We start from the raw sequence: 16,627 nt of genomic DNA on the forward strand, positions 1-16,627 counted from the left end.
CACCTGATTTCTCAAAACACTGAATGGAAATGGAAGAACTAAAACAAATCCATAAAATTTCAGTCTCAGAATCAGAAGTAATTTGGAGAAAAGTAAAGTTCTGGAAAATAAAGAAGATATGGGACTTGAGGAAATTTAGGTGTTCTACAATCACCAGAACTTAAGAGGGCTGAAATAGAATTTGGACCACATTTCTTGGCAAACATAGGTATTTCCAAATTTGATGGGTCATATTCCTTTTTAACTGTCTACACAATCTTTGTTCTTGCAAACCAAAGGCCCCAACCAAAGCCCATGGAGTCAGTAGAAAGCTTTCAGCCTTTCTGTCTTTCCTCTCCATCACATATGCGATAGCAACAGAAAAAAAAGTTTACAAAGAATCCCGGCCTCACTTTTCAGAGCAGGAACATTTTAGGCATGTCCAAAGCTCAAACAACTGCAGGATCTAATAAATTCCTATTTCTTGAGCCCATGTGTTGATTCTGCCCTCCAAAGGTTTATCCTGGTGGGCAGCACGCATCATCCATGAGAGATGCTGGCTACCCAGCATCATATAGACTACACTGGAAAAGGAAAATATTCAGTCGAGGATCTACCACGCTCCTGGGAGGGCAATCACAGTGCCTGGCTTTTGAATCCTGAACTCCATATTCTCATGTTTAAAGTATCCAGTCCATAAGTGCTCCTCACAGACTGCATTAGCTACTCCAGCTCGTTGTGCTGTGGTGCTAGCTGTTGTGTCTGAGTGGGAAGAATTGACCCTGTTATGTTAAAATCAGCGCAGGCTCCCAGAGCAGTGAGCAGACCCTCCTTGTGGTCACAGATGCTGAAGGAGCATCTGCATGGGCTGCACCCTTTGCTGAATCAGTAACAACCAAGCCTGGGACATGCAAAGTCACCCCAAATAAATATATCTAGGGAAGGAAATGTGTGATTTTAGCAGAATAAGATGAATCCCATTAATCATCTGATTAATGGTTTTAATCGTTTGTTTAATATATTGACTTTATTGTATGATATTTATTCCTGTGGTGTTTAAAGGTTCTGAAATAGCCTTTGAAACTGCTATAGGGTAGCACTTTCAGACAAGCTGTGAACACTCATCTGCATTTATGGTACTGGAGAACTGTTGCTTTAAGGTATTCACATGCCAAAAGTCAAGAAAATTATGATGGTGTCATTGGCTTTTGAAAAGTGCTTTCTTTAGTGTTTCAATGAGATCTTATTTCAATGGCTAATTAAAAGTTTATCAGATGCATTGAACGCAGCTGAATTTCCTTTGCCATACAGGAATATCGAAAAGCAAATGCTTCATCAGTGTATTAGAATCGTGTACTTGTTTCTAGAGGATTAACCATTGCTTATCTGTCAAGAAAAAAAATACCATCACCAATAATTAAGTAAATAAATAAATATATCCTTATCTGTTATGATATACAGGCAGTCTTTGAGTCCCTCTGGCTTTTGGCACTTTTTCTAATGTTTTCCTGAAATCTGGCATGTAATCTGCAGTGTACAACTCCCAGGTTTGGACCAGTGTGCACTGGGCACAAAAAATCTGTCCGGATTTCATTGTGTCGGAGAGCACACCTGTCCTTTAGCACAGCAGGGACATGCAGGTGCAATTGCTGCTCCATGGATGCGAGGGGCTTTGATGAATGGTGAAGGCTGGAAAGACACAGGGTCCAAGGAGGTATTTAGACTGTCTGTAGCCACTTAGGCTGCAGGTAGCAGAAGTGACTGAAGGAATCCAATCTGAGGTGTGATACCCTAGAGTGATAGACTGCTCAGATTTGAGGCACTAGAGCACACAGATACCCTTCAGGATAAGAGGGATGTGGCACTACTGGAGCAAGTCCAGTGAAGGGCTACGAAGATGATTAGGGGACTGGAGCATCTCTCTTATGAGGAAAGGCTGAGAGAGCTGGGCCTGTTTAGCCTGGAGAAGAGAAGGCTGAGAGGAGATCTTATCAACGTGTACAAGTATCTGAAGGGAGGGTGTCGAGAGGATGGGACCAGACTCTTTTCAGTGGTGCCGAGCGACAGGACGCGAGGCAACAGGCACAAACTGAAACACAGACGCTTCCATCTGAACATGAGGAAAAACTTTTTCACTGTGAGGGTGACAGAGCACTAGCACAGGTTGCCCCGAGAGGTGGTGGAGTCTCCTTCTCTGGAGATATTCAAAACCCGCCTGGACGCGATCCTGTGCAACGTGCTCTAGGTGACCCTGCTTGAGCAGGGGGGTTGGACTAGATGATCTCCAGAGGTCCCTTCCAACCTCAACCATTCTGTGATTCTGTGATTCTGTGAATTTAGTATTCAGTACAGCATTAATGCAGTTTAGCTATGAAAAGCTAACCTCAGAAAGGTAACCCCACCAAAATGAATCCAGTAATCTATCCACAATTTCTACCAAATACATTGTTATCTTCATTTTAAAAATGGTTGCAAGAAGTTAAAGAAAATAAAAAGACTAGACTTTCAAAAAAACACTAAGCATTTCCGTATACACTGAGAACTGGAAGATACATTTCCAAAAGTTGACCTTTCACTTTTTTCACAATTTGTTCCCTAGTTAGGTGCCTATACGGGAACTTTTTCAGATTTAATCAGTTCTTGATGCTTTTCATGCTTCACATGAAAACCTGACTTGCTGTGCCTTGTTAAAAGCCAAAGAGGGAATCCATGGCAGAACCAGGAAATGGTGTCAGATCTCCCCATTTAGGGTGCTTTCCTGCACAGAGAAACAGAGGGACGTACCATTGCCAAGGGAGTCTGTGCCGCGTCCAAGAGTCCACATGACAAAGAGAGGAAAACAGGTCTCCAGAGCAGATTGCTCGAGAGAGTGATAAGCTGTAGACATGAGTGTAGCCCCTCTGGACAGCAGGTGCACCGGCCAGGTCCAGAGCTCTGCTGGGACACGAGCTCGTGGCATGAAACGTAGACTAGCTTCACAAACTACAGAAGCTGAAGAGGGCCCAGTGAGCTTTCCAGAAATGACTTTGCAGATGAAGGTGAGCGTGTCCTAGCCGACCCAGCATGAACCTGGGCCTGAAACCTCATCCTCCAGCACAGCCACAGAGCTGCGCCTTGCCAGGGCCTGGGCCTGCTTGGGGACACCGTGGTTGTCATGCGCTGCTGGGTGTCTCAGCACCATGGGGGCTTGGTGGGAACTTGGCTCACAACGAAATCAAGCACAGCTTGTTTCTGCCTCACCCAGTGGGCAGCAAGGGGGAATCAGAAAGACAGGGAAAAGAAATTATATTTTTCCCCGATTCATTTTGAATCTCGTGATAGTTGAAAGCTCCTGAATTGCGGTGACAGCAGAGAAACCTATGCTTGAGCTTTTCTGCGGGTTTTCTGAGGGGCTGCGGCATTATGAATTGGGAACGGCTGCTAGTGGGGCTGCACGTGGCCCCATCCTTAACTCCCCGTGCGTTCAGCGATCATTTCATAACATGGTATTTTCCAGAGCAGCAAACATAAACAGTTGGTCTTCAACAGGCCTCTGGGCTGAGATAGCTTTTGCTTACACAGGCAAATATTGTTTGGTGTTGAATATTACCCTAGCAAGAGTAAGGAACAGCATGTTTATTCTTTGGAATTTGCTGCATTATGAAGTGTGAGTGGTTAAGATATTTTTTTGGTCCTAATAAGCTACATGGTAACACAAAACTGTCAAAATACATCAGCACAGCAAGACGCCCTTCACCATCACCTACTTAGTAATCATGCAGCCAGATCAGTGGTAACAGCTCTTCTCTGCTCTCAAAGTAGGAAATGAAATGAGACTGTGGTGACCACACCATGGTGGTATTACTGGTAACTGTCTGATTTTACTGGCCAAGAGTGTAATGGTCAAATCCTGCCTTTGATTATACTCTGTGGGTCCAGCTCAAAACATCTGCTGCTGCTTAACGTTTCATGCTCTCGCTTGCCTGTAGTATTAACGTGTCAGTGTATATTCCAGAACTGAGCCAAAAGAAGTGACAGAGGTATAAATGAATAGATATTTTCCTTGAGGCCTTACAATTCTGTAACCTGTTGAGTTTATATGATACTGTTCCCTTTTATGGGAGGCCCTGCTGGCAAAGATCTGATAGTGTTTTTCTGTCACTTCCATTCTGCTCTGTTAAAGTGAGTGGTTTTTCACATCTCCGCTCTGCAATGGCAGTAATGCTCCCTCCTCCTGACACATGTAATAACAGCGTTTCATAAAGATTTCATTTTCATATGCCTGTGAATATGCCTGGAGCTGAGCTTTTTCTGTAGAGGACCATTCCTCTTTTATTAGTTCACTTTATATCTTGATTATATCTTATTTTTCCTACTTAAAAGTAGACTTTCCATTTCCATTTCCTTTCCTTGGATTTTTTTCAGCTATATCATCAGAACAAGGCAGAGGTCCATCCTCCCCTGTTGTGCTGTCTCTGCCACTGCGCTGCTGGACATCTGCTGGGAGGATTTATAAACCTATGCAATTTATTTTGAAGCAAAGGTGCTTACTACTGACTGAAAATGCTATACATTCACTTAAAAGCAATGGTTGCATGCGTGGATGATGACTGACTACTGTTTGCTCTTCCCATTCTCCCATTCTCCTGACTGTGAGCTGAGAACTGTCTTAGCTTGGTGTTGTGTCCTGATGCACCCTGTTGAAAGCATTTCCATGTTTCCATGTTTCCAGACTAGAGCTGGCTTCAATCTGGTCAATACAACCCTCTGGCATGTCTGTCCTCAACCACCCATCTGGATGTGCCCATAGTTTCAGAAAGGTCTAATCAGCTGAAGACTGGAGGCTAGGGGAGGAAGAACTGCTCAGTGGTCCTCTTGCTCCACAGCTACTAAATGTCAGGACTCTGTTTCTACTCTGCTCCTTAGTTGCCACCAGGAGGTGGGTTTGCATCTAAAAATCAGACCCAAGTTACCTGAAATTGAGAACTCAGGTGTAATACACCCCAAACGTGAATTCATCATCAACAGTTTCGGCATCGGTCTCCCTATCTTTTAGGTTTGGGCCCCAGAAGGGTAACGTCTGCTCCCACCTGAGAAGCTCTTTGGAAACACAAAGCAGTGTTTATTGTTGCAAGCCATATGACTCAAAGCAGGACGTGCCTCTTTAGATCAGCTGTGGCAGGCTATTATTTCCAAATATTTTTAGGATGCTTCCTATTCTGAGAGCATAGCCTTACACCCACAAATCTTGTGTTTGCCAGTGGCAGCACTCAGCTATTTAATGAGCTATTTGTGGTCAGAAATCAGTTGATAAAAGTCCAAGTTGTACCAGCTGGCCTCAAAATTGAGCCAGCATAATTGCAGACCAATGTTGAGATAACTGCTCAGGACAGGGATCTCTTCTTTCTGTATGAACCAGATATCAGCACTTGACAGTAACAACAGTCCTCTGTATATACCTCACTCCCTATTAAACACAAAGCACATGTCACTATAAACCCACTTAAGATGCAAAACCATAACATCTGGCATCTGCTTGAGTAGCCCAACATTGAGAGATGCTATATTTTGTCTCTCTGATACTTACTGACAGCTCTACCTCTCCAGCTACTTTGCAGCCATCTGGAAGACCAAAAAAAAAGGTATTCAATTTAGCTTTGCCCCATGGGACAATGCTATCCATATCAGCTGACACGTGTGGAGTTAAGTGATAAGCCTGAACAGTTTAAGACTTGTGGAGGATTTAGCTTGCTTACTCTTTGGCTGAGTGATGCCTTTTTTAGCCCAGGCTGCTGGGTTGTCCAGAGGCATGGGGACACTAGATCTCAGCAATAGGAGAGGTTCAGGAATGGCTGTGTTGCAGGGGTTGAAGACTCCAAGGGCAGCAGGGCTGAAGGGGGTGGCTATTTGCCCCAGGATACGAGGGAAGGAGCGGGACAGTGTCAATGCAAAGTCATGGCTCATCCAGACTTGAATCAGGACTTGAGCGTCTCAGTCTCTTCCTAACAGCGCTGCCACTGTGTATTTGCTGCTGTGGTCCAGAGCCAAGGCTTGGTACATGGAGTCGTGCGAGGGAGTGAACACTAACCCATGTAATGTGGTGCTTTGCCACACATCAAATTGTAGTGGAGTTATTCACATGTCTAAATAATTCAACCATATTTACCAAATACTTAAAACATGAAAGTCTGAAGAAATATTAAATGCCATCATGTGCTGGATGGGATGCTTTCAACTTACCTTCAGCCATCTGCCTCTATCAGCAATGGAAAGAAGAGGCACTTTCCGAGGACAATTCACCGCATCCAAAGAAAAGCCTCTAAAATGCTTTTAAAAGGTAAAGCATTTTCTCTGTGGGGGTTTCACTGCCACCCATTTTTCAGAACACTGCAGGCACCTGTGTTGTAGGCCACATGGGATAACAGAGCTACTTTGCACAGCCTGAAAACAAGCTGAGTACAAACTGAAGCCATGCCAGCATCACATGAAGTGACCTCTGAGAACGATGCCCGTGCTTAAATCTTCATTTCTGCACCCTGAGCTTGGCAGCATTCTCAGCATTTCTAGGATTTCTTTTTCTTCCCCTTTGATACTTTAAAATTTGCGAAGGGTGAAGAGAGGCTCAGTCCTGTGTAAGAGCTCACACTCTCTATTGTTTGTATCAGAGGAGCATGATGGAAAGCTTTTTCTCAAAGGTTACCTTATGACATGTCTAACCACAGATGAGGCCAAAGAAGATTTTTATAGCTACTTCAAATTTATGTTCACTCATTTTAAGGCCAGTGGGACCATTAAATTATTGAACCTTACCTTGCGTATGACACAGGCTGCAGCATTTTCTGTATTCTCAACATTTGTTTGAGATTTTGACATGGACAACAATTGTGCAAGGTTTCATTAATTGTTTTCTTTAATCCTCTGTGACTTGTTCCACTCTGCACCCTTTCTCTTCTTCATTCTGCTTCTCCCCTTTTCATCTAGCAACAGGAGGCTCCCTGTTCCTTCTCCTTTACAAGGACCATTTGCTGCCGTGGTGCCTGCAACTGAGTCCATCTTCCTGCACCCCTCCAGCAACCTCCTGCTCTTTCAAACTATAGCTGGAAAAAGGTCTTTCCACCTCTGCTCCTTCCTCCTCCCTTCACTGCCACTTTTATCATTTACACATATGCAATAATTATGTTTATAGAGCAAAGAGCTCCTATTGAGAGACGCAGGAAAAAGTCTGCACACGACACCAAGTGAAAGAATTTAATTTTTTTTTTAAATAAACTTTTTATCTCAAAATAATGGCACCCTTATAAAGTCATTGAAAACAGTTAAAATAATTGATTACAAAATTATACAAGGACTGAACTGTAGATCTATCTCTGTGTACAGATTTTGCTCTCAGTATTTATTCACTTATATAATAATAATAATAAAAATAATAAATACTTAATTTGTCAAGTTTCTGCATAGTATTAAGTAATTTACTTTCAAACTCAGTCTTAGGTGCAGAATCAAACTTTAATTGTCACTAAATCTACAGTGGCATCTTAATGATAATGCACATTAAGGTTGAGTCCGAATGAGTAGCCAAAGAAGTAAAATCTTAAACTATTCTAAGACAGCTCCAGTTTCTAGTTCAGGACTAGTTACATTTTCTATTTACAATGAATGAGAGATGTTTCAGGCTCATTAATTCTGTATGCCTGATTTTTATTTTTAACTGAAGCATTTGTGTATGATTAGTTACAATGAGAGCCATACGCCTATGATGGTCCTACAACTATCCTACGACTGATCGCACCTGGCAGCGTGTAGATGAAGAGCACCAAGAAGATAACGATAATAAGCAGAATTATGCCGATGATGATGTACTTCTTGTAATTTCTCCAGATCAGGTGATACAAACACTTGAAAGGATTTACAAACCAAGAGAAGGATGTATCTGGTCGGCTAAAAGGGAAGAAAGTAGAAAAGAAAGAAAAATGTTGGTAAAAGCAGGTCCAGATATTTCCAAAGTGACCCCACTGCAAAACTGAGTCTACAAGGACGTTTAACTCCTGGGAGCCCACTCAAGGGTTTACGAACTCTCCGGAGGGAATTTCTATGAGTTTTACCTACTCTTGGGTCACTCTTCTTCTATCAGCCCCTGAGCACATGCTCCACACACCACTGGAAATGAAATTTCAGTTCACACTTCATAACTATTCCCATTTAAGACAAGATATGGAATTCAAGATTACAGACAAGACCACCATAGATCCTAAAGGAGAAATGCAGTTATCCTGAGCTTCTTGAGTATGAAGCTTTCTATTCACTGCAATGAATTTAGCATCGCAATAGGACTAAGGAGCCAGTACAACAAATCTGATTCCTTGGTGATAGTCACAGTGCCATATCAGGCACAGAGACGGCTCAGGCCTGGCATACAGCCTGAAACACCGTATTTTCAGAAGGAGTTTTAAAACAGGTCACCTGACAACAAGAGATGGACCCCAAAAATCTGCTTAGTTTGTCTGGCTACATAATGGCAAGAAGAGCCACTTTTTTCTGCACTCTACCATCTTATTTTTTTTCCAAATGTTGTCCCATGTCATATTCTCCTCCTAAAAAGCGGCCTCATAACTTGAAGTCTCTTCACACTGTGCAACAAAGCTGGCTGAGTACAGAGAGGAAGACCACATTCTCCTTAGGAGAAATGTTGACTTAATCTCTTCTCTGCCGTGCCACACAGCCTCGGAGGTAATTATGCCTCTGACTTTAATAGCCTTACCCTTGCAACGAGCTGCGACAACATCTGTCAGCTGTGTATGATGGGATGACCTGCAGAGTACAATGGTGCTGAGCAACATTACCAGCAGCAAAATTGGGTGCACATTGTCTTTCCTATCAAGTATTACTACAATTGTGCAGATGGTGCAGTAGGGAGAATAAAATTAAGACTAGACGTCACAAAGAGCAATGATTGTGTCTTACTTCAGAAAGCTGTTAAAGGAATATAAACAATGTTGCAGTCATCCTGAGAATTCAGTATTCACCAGGACGTGGAAGTAAATGCCAGTTTGACAGAAAGTCAGGAAATCGAAAAGGCCAATTGAACATCTTTTAATTAAAAGGGTTTTACACTGAGGGTGGACATGGCTCAGAAATAAATTGACAAATAAACCCTCCAGATATACAGGAGTTCTAAAAAAATTGATACTATAAATAGTAAACCTGATTGAACAAGAGACTTGAATAAGAAAACCGTTATTCCATGTGTTCCAGCTATTCAAGGGCTTTCCATAACTTTTACAGACAGAAAAAAACCAAATCCTGTCTCATTTAACTAGCTTCCTGTGCGATACAGGCAATAGAATTTCCCCTGCTCAGGCTTTGAGGCTGAAAGCTTGCATATCAGATCTGCCAGAAAAGCATCCTGTCACGATCGGCAGCGTTGAAGAGATGGATAACCTCGTGGTGGTTTGGCCAGTAGGAAATTACCCTCACTGCTAAAAACAATGCACCTTATTTCTCATGTCCATGTTTTGCTTTAGTTCCCATTTAATCTTTGTCAGCCCTTATTCTGGTACATCAGAGTCAGCTACTCTCTAGTAGCTCCTAGAAGATAATGTAGTTCTTGAAATTATTTTGTTTCTTAATTCAAAAACTTAATTATGCAAAACAAACTGAAAATTCCTGTTCCTCTCTGTGTGTTTAATAGCCAAAGTGGGAACCTACAGGTGATGTAGGATGGAGATGTAGAGGTCCTAAAATATACTTCCTGAGACCCACCTGTTCCTGGAAAGAATTCATTTGAAGTGCAGAAACAACTTTCCATCCCTGTCAGTTGATTTTGATTACTGTGCTTGTACAAACCTCGTATTCCACACAGCCCTTGGTGGCACTGAACTGGTAAACTTTCATACCCTGTTCATGTGTGTTTCTGAGCTAATATAAAGAAGAGTATTAAAAAAACGTGTGTTTTATTGAACTGAGGCATGCAATGCCTTGAATAATTAGTTTATTTTTTTGCAGTGTCTGACTATCTAGCCATTTACTAGCCAGTATTTACTATCTATCTGCTGATATAACCTTATTTACTTTAGGATTTATCTTGTCTAGCTTTAAAAGTTAGGTGTCTGGTCTGGTGAGTCACGTGGGCTGCCGGTACAGCCAACAGGGAGAGGGAGGATCTTCCAGAGCACCATTCATTTCTCTCCCCAACTTCCTGGTGGTGACTGCTCTCATCCTGAAGCAGCTGTGTTAGGTAAGTGGGCTGACTCGCTGCTCTGTACACTAGCAGCTGTAAAAGAGGACTGAGAGATTAGCCTTGAACTTAATGCTGTCTTCTGAGATGGATAAAGTTAGATGAGACTATCCCCATCCTAAATTTAGTTTAATTAAGGCATACATCACAATTAAGAGTAGAATTGGGTCAAGCCATGTGTTGGCTGTGTATTTTGTCATAAAAACAAATAGATGTGGAGCCTCTCCAGTAAGTCAGAACAAGATCCAGAAGATGACTCTGGTGTTCTGGTTTCTGGGCTGAAGCACCTCAGGTCTGGCCGGGCAGCAGAGAAGGGGACACCAGGCTAGTGACAGCCCTTTTGTACACTGACACCTTTACAGCTAAAGTGTCCTTGAGGTGAAACCCAGGGAGCCCGGGACCACCAGACCGCCTGGGGTGCACGGACTGAGCCTGGTGATGTGAGCTTGGAAAAGGAGAGTCCTTTCTGGGTCCTGCTCTGGGCATGTAGACTTTTCACTAAGCAACTACACTCCCTCTTAAAACCGCCTGGACTGGTTGTTTCCCCCACATGTATTTCAGAGCTATCCCAGACCTTCATTCTCTGTAAGAAAGCACCTTGGTTTTCATTACTGGGAATCTTTCAGACTGACATCTGTCAGGGATAGCTCATCCCGCCTGTGGTAAAGATGTTGGATTAGATGTTTGATTGAAGTCTTTCAGAGCCTAATTTTCAATGAGCCTCTGATACCTCTAATTTTCAGCCTAAATTTATATCTTTTTTAGAGGTATGGGCAATTCCACCTTTATGATCTTTTACCTTTTTTAATGTTTATCCTGAGATATATAACATGCAAACAAAAAATAAATGGAATATGCCACCATTATCATTATCACTTTCAATTGATCTTTAGAAGAAAAATTTCTTCTTTAGGAAGAAATTTAATTTCAATTTTTTTTTATTTAGCTCATTACTATATACAAAGTTTATGAGCTGAAATGGATTAAAAGTATTTTTTTCCTGAATACAAAAATTTCAATTGATAATTTTTTTTTTAGTGTGGCAAATACTGAAAGATAAAGTCCAGATCCTTACAGATCAGCTGCCCTTTTTAAATCACTTAAAATATCCTCATTAGAAAGTCTTATGTTGAAAAATAAGTGGCTTCATTCTTTGATTATGAAGTCCAGTAAAATCAGAGATAGATTTGTTACAGTTGTGTGATTCCTATATGCCCCAGTTTTCATGTTTTATGTGCCTTTATTTGCATGTGATCAGTTTATGCAAAAAGCACTAGACATAAACAGAAGTCATTTTTTTGCTGGTATGTAGCAACTAAGACACTCATATGTGTGCAAATAATTCCTGTTTCCTAATGCTAAGAGTCTGTCTCCTAATGGCCAAATTAATAAAAAATGGTCATAGTAAATGCTGAATACAATCATTTCAAAGCACTTAAACATTAACCACTTATCCTCTTAGTAGAATGAATATCATCCCTCTGATTTTTCTACATGGTCAAACTGAGGTGTCGGGTTTATGAATAAATTACGATGGTGTAAGAGCCAGGTCAGCTGTGAAATTGGCCCACCTGTGAACTCCAGCTGAGGACAGATGGAAAGTAACATGATTTATTTTGGCTTTATTTTGGCTGAAAGACATTTCAGCTCACCTGGAACATGCTGCCAGCCCTGAATGCCGCCAGCCCTCCCTGTCACACGGGCACGCTGGGACTCACAAGTAGGCCAAATGGCTTTCTCAAGGTTACAGCGTGAAAGAAGAGAAAAGCCAGGAGAAGCGCAAGGAGACCTGCTATTCCCTGCCTCTGGCTGAACGCCTCTGCCCCCAGCTTGCTTAACGAATATGCTCCTACTCACTTGGGTTTTTCCAAGGGCTCGGGCTCCTTTCGAGCTTTGCCTACAGGATTCTTCTCAGCTTCTTCTGCTGTGACTAAGTGAAATTCAGCTTCCACTTTGCCCTAGATCAGAGAGATCATACATAAACATCCAACACTGTTATTACAATTAAATCTCAGCAGAGTTCAGCTTGTGGAGAAATAAGGGAACCAGCCAAGGGTGAAGGAAATCGATTAAAGAAAATAAGAGAAAGACTTTGTAGCTAAAAAAAAAAAAAAGGAGAACACAGTCACCAAATTCCTAAAATATGCTCAAAGACCATGAGGAAACAGAGGTAGGATATTTTCATGTGGACCTATAAAAACCTCTTCTGCTTCCTAAATTACAAAGGAATTGATCTGAAAAGACATTTTGCAAAACCAGTTCCTGTTCACCTCCACTATCACACATCTCTGCAGAGCTGAATGATCGAGTTGGGAGCTAGGAGGCTGGAGAGGACAAGGCGCTTTGCAGCAGTGGGGGGGAAATTTAGCCAGCCTTGTAGCTGGAGCAGTTGGGCTGTGGCATCTCAGCTCTCAAAAGGAAGATGGCTAGAAATGAGATCTGTGTGCAGAAATGTCATGCAGTACTAGAGCAAGAAGCAATGTTTGGACTCTGTTCAGGTAATAAAAAGGCTAAAATAATATGGGTTTGACAAGTGGATCCAAAGTCCATTGGAGGTCCTCCAGATGGCATCAAAGCAGGGGTCTGGGAGGGCAGTCCCTTTATTAAACCTGTGGAAAGTAAGCAGTCATCCTCAGTTTGAAGAGGGGAATGAATATGAGGATGATGCCTTTTATTAAAACATTCTTCTTGCTGGAAAAGACAGAAAGACGAAGGAGAACGAGGTTATAGGAAAGTGGATGGCAGGAACCCTTGGAGAGTCAATGAAAGTCTAGAGAGGGAGGCAGATCCCCTAAAACAAGGCCACAGAAGGTGAATTTGGAGAAGAGGGTTATTTTACAGGAATCTAGCTTGTAGCTCTTGGTCTCTGTCCTCATACGGATGGAGCTGAAAACACTTCACCCGTGCTAAGCCCAGAACTGAAAGTATGGGGATGGGATGCAGAGAGGCCCAGGTTCAGCTCTAAGCTCCCAGAGTGCTCTGTGGCCATGTGAGCTCACCAGCTCAGGTCTTCCTTCACTAGCCTATGCAGCTCTGCTTCATGTTTGGTTTCATGGTAGACATGCCCCAAAGATCATGTGTAGAGTTAACTGTCAGGATGTACTTCATGGATAGATTCTGGCACTGTACCTAGGAAACAGAGGAGTAGAGCTGTCTTTCACTGACACTGAGACTGCTGTGCTTCTGTAACAGCACAAAGGAGCCTTAAAGAGAGGTAAAAGGGAGAAGTTCCATTAAACATTGAGAATTTCACTGTAGTTACAGATTATACACAGGAAGCACTCCAACATTATGGAGAGAAGTTGTAGCAGAAAACCCTGAGATAAATGGGTAGGTAAGTGCTGAGTGAGATTTACACCCTGCTGTAAGCACTGTTGCACTAAAGGCTTTAGGTCAATGAAAGTTAGTGCAGCTGCACTTCTAACCTCCTTAGGAGGCTACTTCTTACATGATGAGACTTGTAGTACTTTGGGGAAGCTGTTATTCCCCTTTGCATTCTATCATGCCATTAAAACAAAGAGATAATTGGCTTAGGGAGCATATTTCAAGAGGAAGAGTAGACTATGTACTTTTCACTTGAGATGTGTCACTAGCAAGGAAAGTAATGGTAGACTCCAAAATCAGGTCCTTCGCCCTGCTTAAAGTGTGAAATAAGTAGAAAAGAAATAAATAAGCAGATGAGATTTCTCCCACAGATTCCTCAGCTGACACAAAGTTGGCTGGAAACACCTGCTTCTCCACTCTACCCATCCAGTGTGCTGGGAGAAGGAAGCAAAGGAAAAATATAAACTGCTCTGGTTGCCTGGGATCATCAGAACCCAATCTACAGAGGACCATTGAAGCATTTGGAGAAGTCCTATGGATTGCCACTGGTGATTGTTCTTCAGCTGACCTATGCAAAATTAGCATCTGTCTCTTTTCAGGATCTCAGCGAAGCATATCAATCCAAGAGAAAAGCTTCTATAACTCTCTAGTGAGCTGCCTACCGTGACCTCCCCAGCCTTGACGAAGGGCCACCAGCCTCTGACACGCTTCTGCTGAAATATGGAGATCTTGTTTTCTTCACTTACTGCCACAACCGTGTTTAGGTCACAGCTCTTGGCTGTCTTGGCTGCTCGAGGGAACCCATTTAGGTTCATTTCAAGAGTGCCTGGAGGGAGAAATAACGTAACAACACTCGGAGACCAGACAGACACGAAAATACTCAAACAGTAGTTTATAGCTAAGATATGTGGAGCAACACAGCAGTTTGGGCCCAAGCTGCCTAGCTGCGAAGCTTTCTGCACCATCGGCCATTCATTCATATTGCCCTAGCATAGTCTCATCTGAGTTTCTAGTTATTCAGTCTCCAAGAAATGGTATAAGGTTGCGGTTTGGTACTTCAGAGAAATACAAGCAAACTTTGGGTCCCAGACATGCACCTTTTATGTACCTCTATAAAAATAAGGGTCTGGGGAAACCTCAGATGAAGTTCAGACAGTTACTTTGCATACTTACCCAAGAAATCATCTGAAGACAGTCTTTCAAAGTCCCACACCTGAAGCACCAGCTCAGCAGGTATTTTGCGCTCTGTCTTCTCCAAGGAAAATATGTTTTCTCTTTTACTAACCACCATTTGTTTCTCTGCTGGGAGATAGTGGAAAGGGAACACAAAGCGCCAGTTGAAGTTCCCCTCTCCTGTCAAGGAGTTGTAATGTACATCTGTCTCCTGTTTGTCCTCCTCCAGGCCCTTTATCCACCTATGGCAAGCACATAGATGAATACATGGCAGTCACCAGGGAAGCTTGAATTGAGGTTTTTAGCATTCAGTTACAAGAATGATCATTTCCTAGCTTGTCCCCAAACAGTAGGAAGTAACAGCACAGTTCAGGACTGAGGCAGTGCAGTGATGGCCATGGCTCAGGGGTCTCAGCTATTGTGGCACCGGATGCTACCACGGCCAGTGATGATCAAAACTTGAGAGCGAGAACATGAATTTTATTTAGATGAGACACAAAAAATTCCACTTGGCGATTTGCTATTGGCCAGGAGGTCTCTCTTGTTTTGGACAGGCTAAGAGAGCATTATTTTTATATCCTTTGCTAATCACACTCTATTCATGTTGTGCCATGCTAATAAATTTTGTGACAGTGTCCCAGGGTTGATTTAAGTGCTTGGTGTTAGAGTCCAAATTGTTTGCACTTGCAGTTTAAGGGTGTAAACGTGGCATAAACATGGCTGGAGAAGTCTCTGCAGTTTTTCTTCTGTTTTTCTCTTGTTTTCTGATACAGTGTGAACAACCTCTGATGTGCAAGATATGTTACAAAAGGACAGTGCTTTCCTAAGCATATATTATCTTCTCTTTAGAAGGTAATGATCCAGCTATGTATGCTTCAGGTCTGAGGATGATTTATTACAGCTTGAGTACAGATTAAAATTTTTTGCAGTGCAGCCAAAAAAGCAGCCACCTCCCTGCAAGCCCCATTATTTCAAAAAGAAATGGTTAAAAACGGTACCAAACCCAAGCACAGCACAGTCCTTAGTGCAAATCCATGCCTGGTAACAGATTCTGGTGTCTGGGCTGCTAAGTGCACTACCTGAATGTAGTAAGTTTTATGTCTTAATCATTAGGGCACAGAAGCAAAAAGTTCTCTGCTCCTGGCTTTCCTTGTCAGCCAGTTCCGGTGCGGACAGCAATGCTGTCGTACTGTGATGCAGCTCAGCCCGAAGGGACTGCCTGGTTATTTCCTCAGTTTCTACCCTGCACCAAGTTTTGTGCTATTGGAGCTGCTCTGATACTATGCTGAATGCATTAACTTAATGCTAAGGTGGGTGTATCTGTGTGAATGCAAGTAATTTCAAATTAAACTCCACTGAAGAACTGCCAGGGAGGATTTGCTTGGCCAGTCTGTGCAATAACCATGCTTGCTGTGTCCCGGGAGCCACGTGGCTGCGCTAGTGCGTGTCACCTGGGCTAGTATCGCCTACTCCAAAGGACTGGCACCGCTCCTGCTGCCCCACATAGCTTGGTCAGAGCTCGCTCAGGTTTCTCTGGCAAAATGCATGTAGGTATACCCTGCAAAGGAATAAGAGCTGCTACCAGCCTGCTCTGTCCTCATGCTTATTTTGTTTTTTTTATTATGTTCATTATGTTCATTTGACTCTCAGAATGGGCAAAGTGGAAAACAACCTCCCTACCCCGCCAGTCAGTCCTAGTGCCCCTCCTGCACCTATCCGCATCTGTTCATTGGCAATGCAGGAGGTGGTAGGCAGGAGATTCACTTTTCCATGTGCCTAACATCCTGGAAATTTGTTCTGGTATAATCATCTCACTCTCTAATATTGGAAACACAATAAGAAATCTAAGACCAGTCTCTCACCGGAGATTTCCAATACTTCCTGCTTCCACTTACACCATAATTTCTCTCTCCTCCCTCTCTGATTCTGAACGAGGGA

General features: G+C 42.7%; 1 protein-coding gene across 1 annotated transcript in view; it reads right to left on the reverse strand.

Annotated features, from left to right (window-relative positions):
* Positions 1–7,709: 7,709 nt before the first annotated feature.
* Positions 7,710–16,627, reverse strand: part of FER1L6 (fer-1 like family member 6) — a 68,711-nt gene continuing 59,793 nt past the window's right edge. The window contains exons 37-40 of the mRNA XM_067292598.1: positions 14,690–14,931; positions 14,179–14,342; positions 12,050–12,150; positions 7,710–7,896 (exon numbers count right to left, since the gene is read on the reverse strand). Coding sequence (XP_067148699.1) covers positions 7,710–7,896; positions 12,050–12,150; positions 14,179–14,342; positions 14,690–14,931 — 694 coding nt within the window. The remainder of the gene's footprint in view (positions 7,897–12,049; positions 12,151–14,178; positions 14,343–14,689; positions 14,932–16,627) is intronic.

The sequence above is a fragment of the Apteryx mantelli genome, chromosome 2 (genome assembly GCF_036417845.1).
Source record: "Apteryx mantelli isolate bAptMan1 chromosome 2, bAptMan1.hap1, whole genome shotgun sequence".
NCBI lineage: Eukaryota > Metazoa > Chordata > Aves > Apterygiformes > Apterygidae > Apteryx > Apteryx mantelli.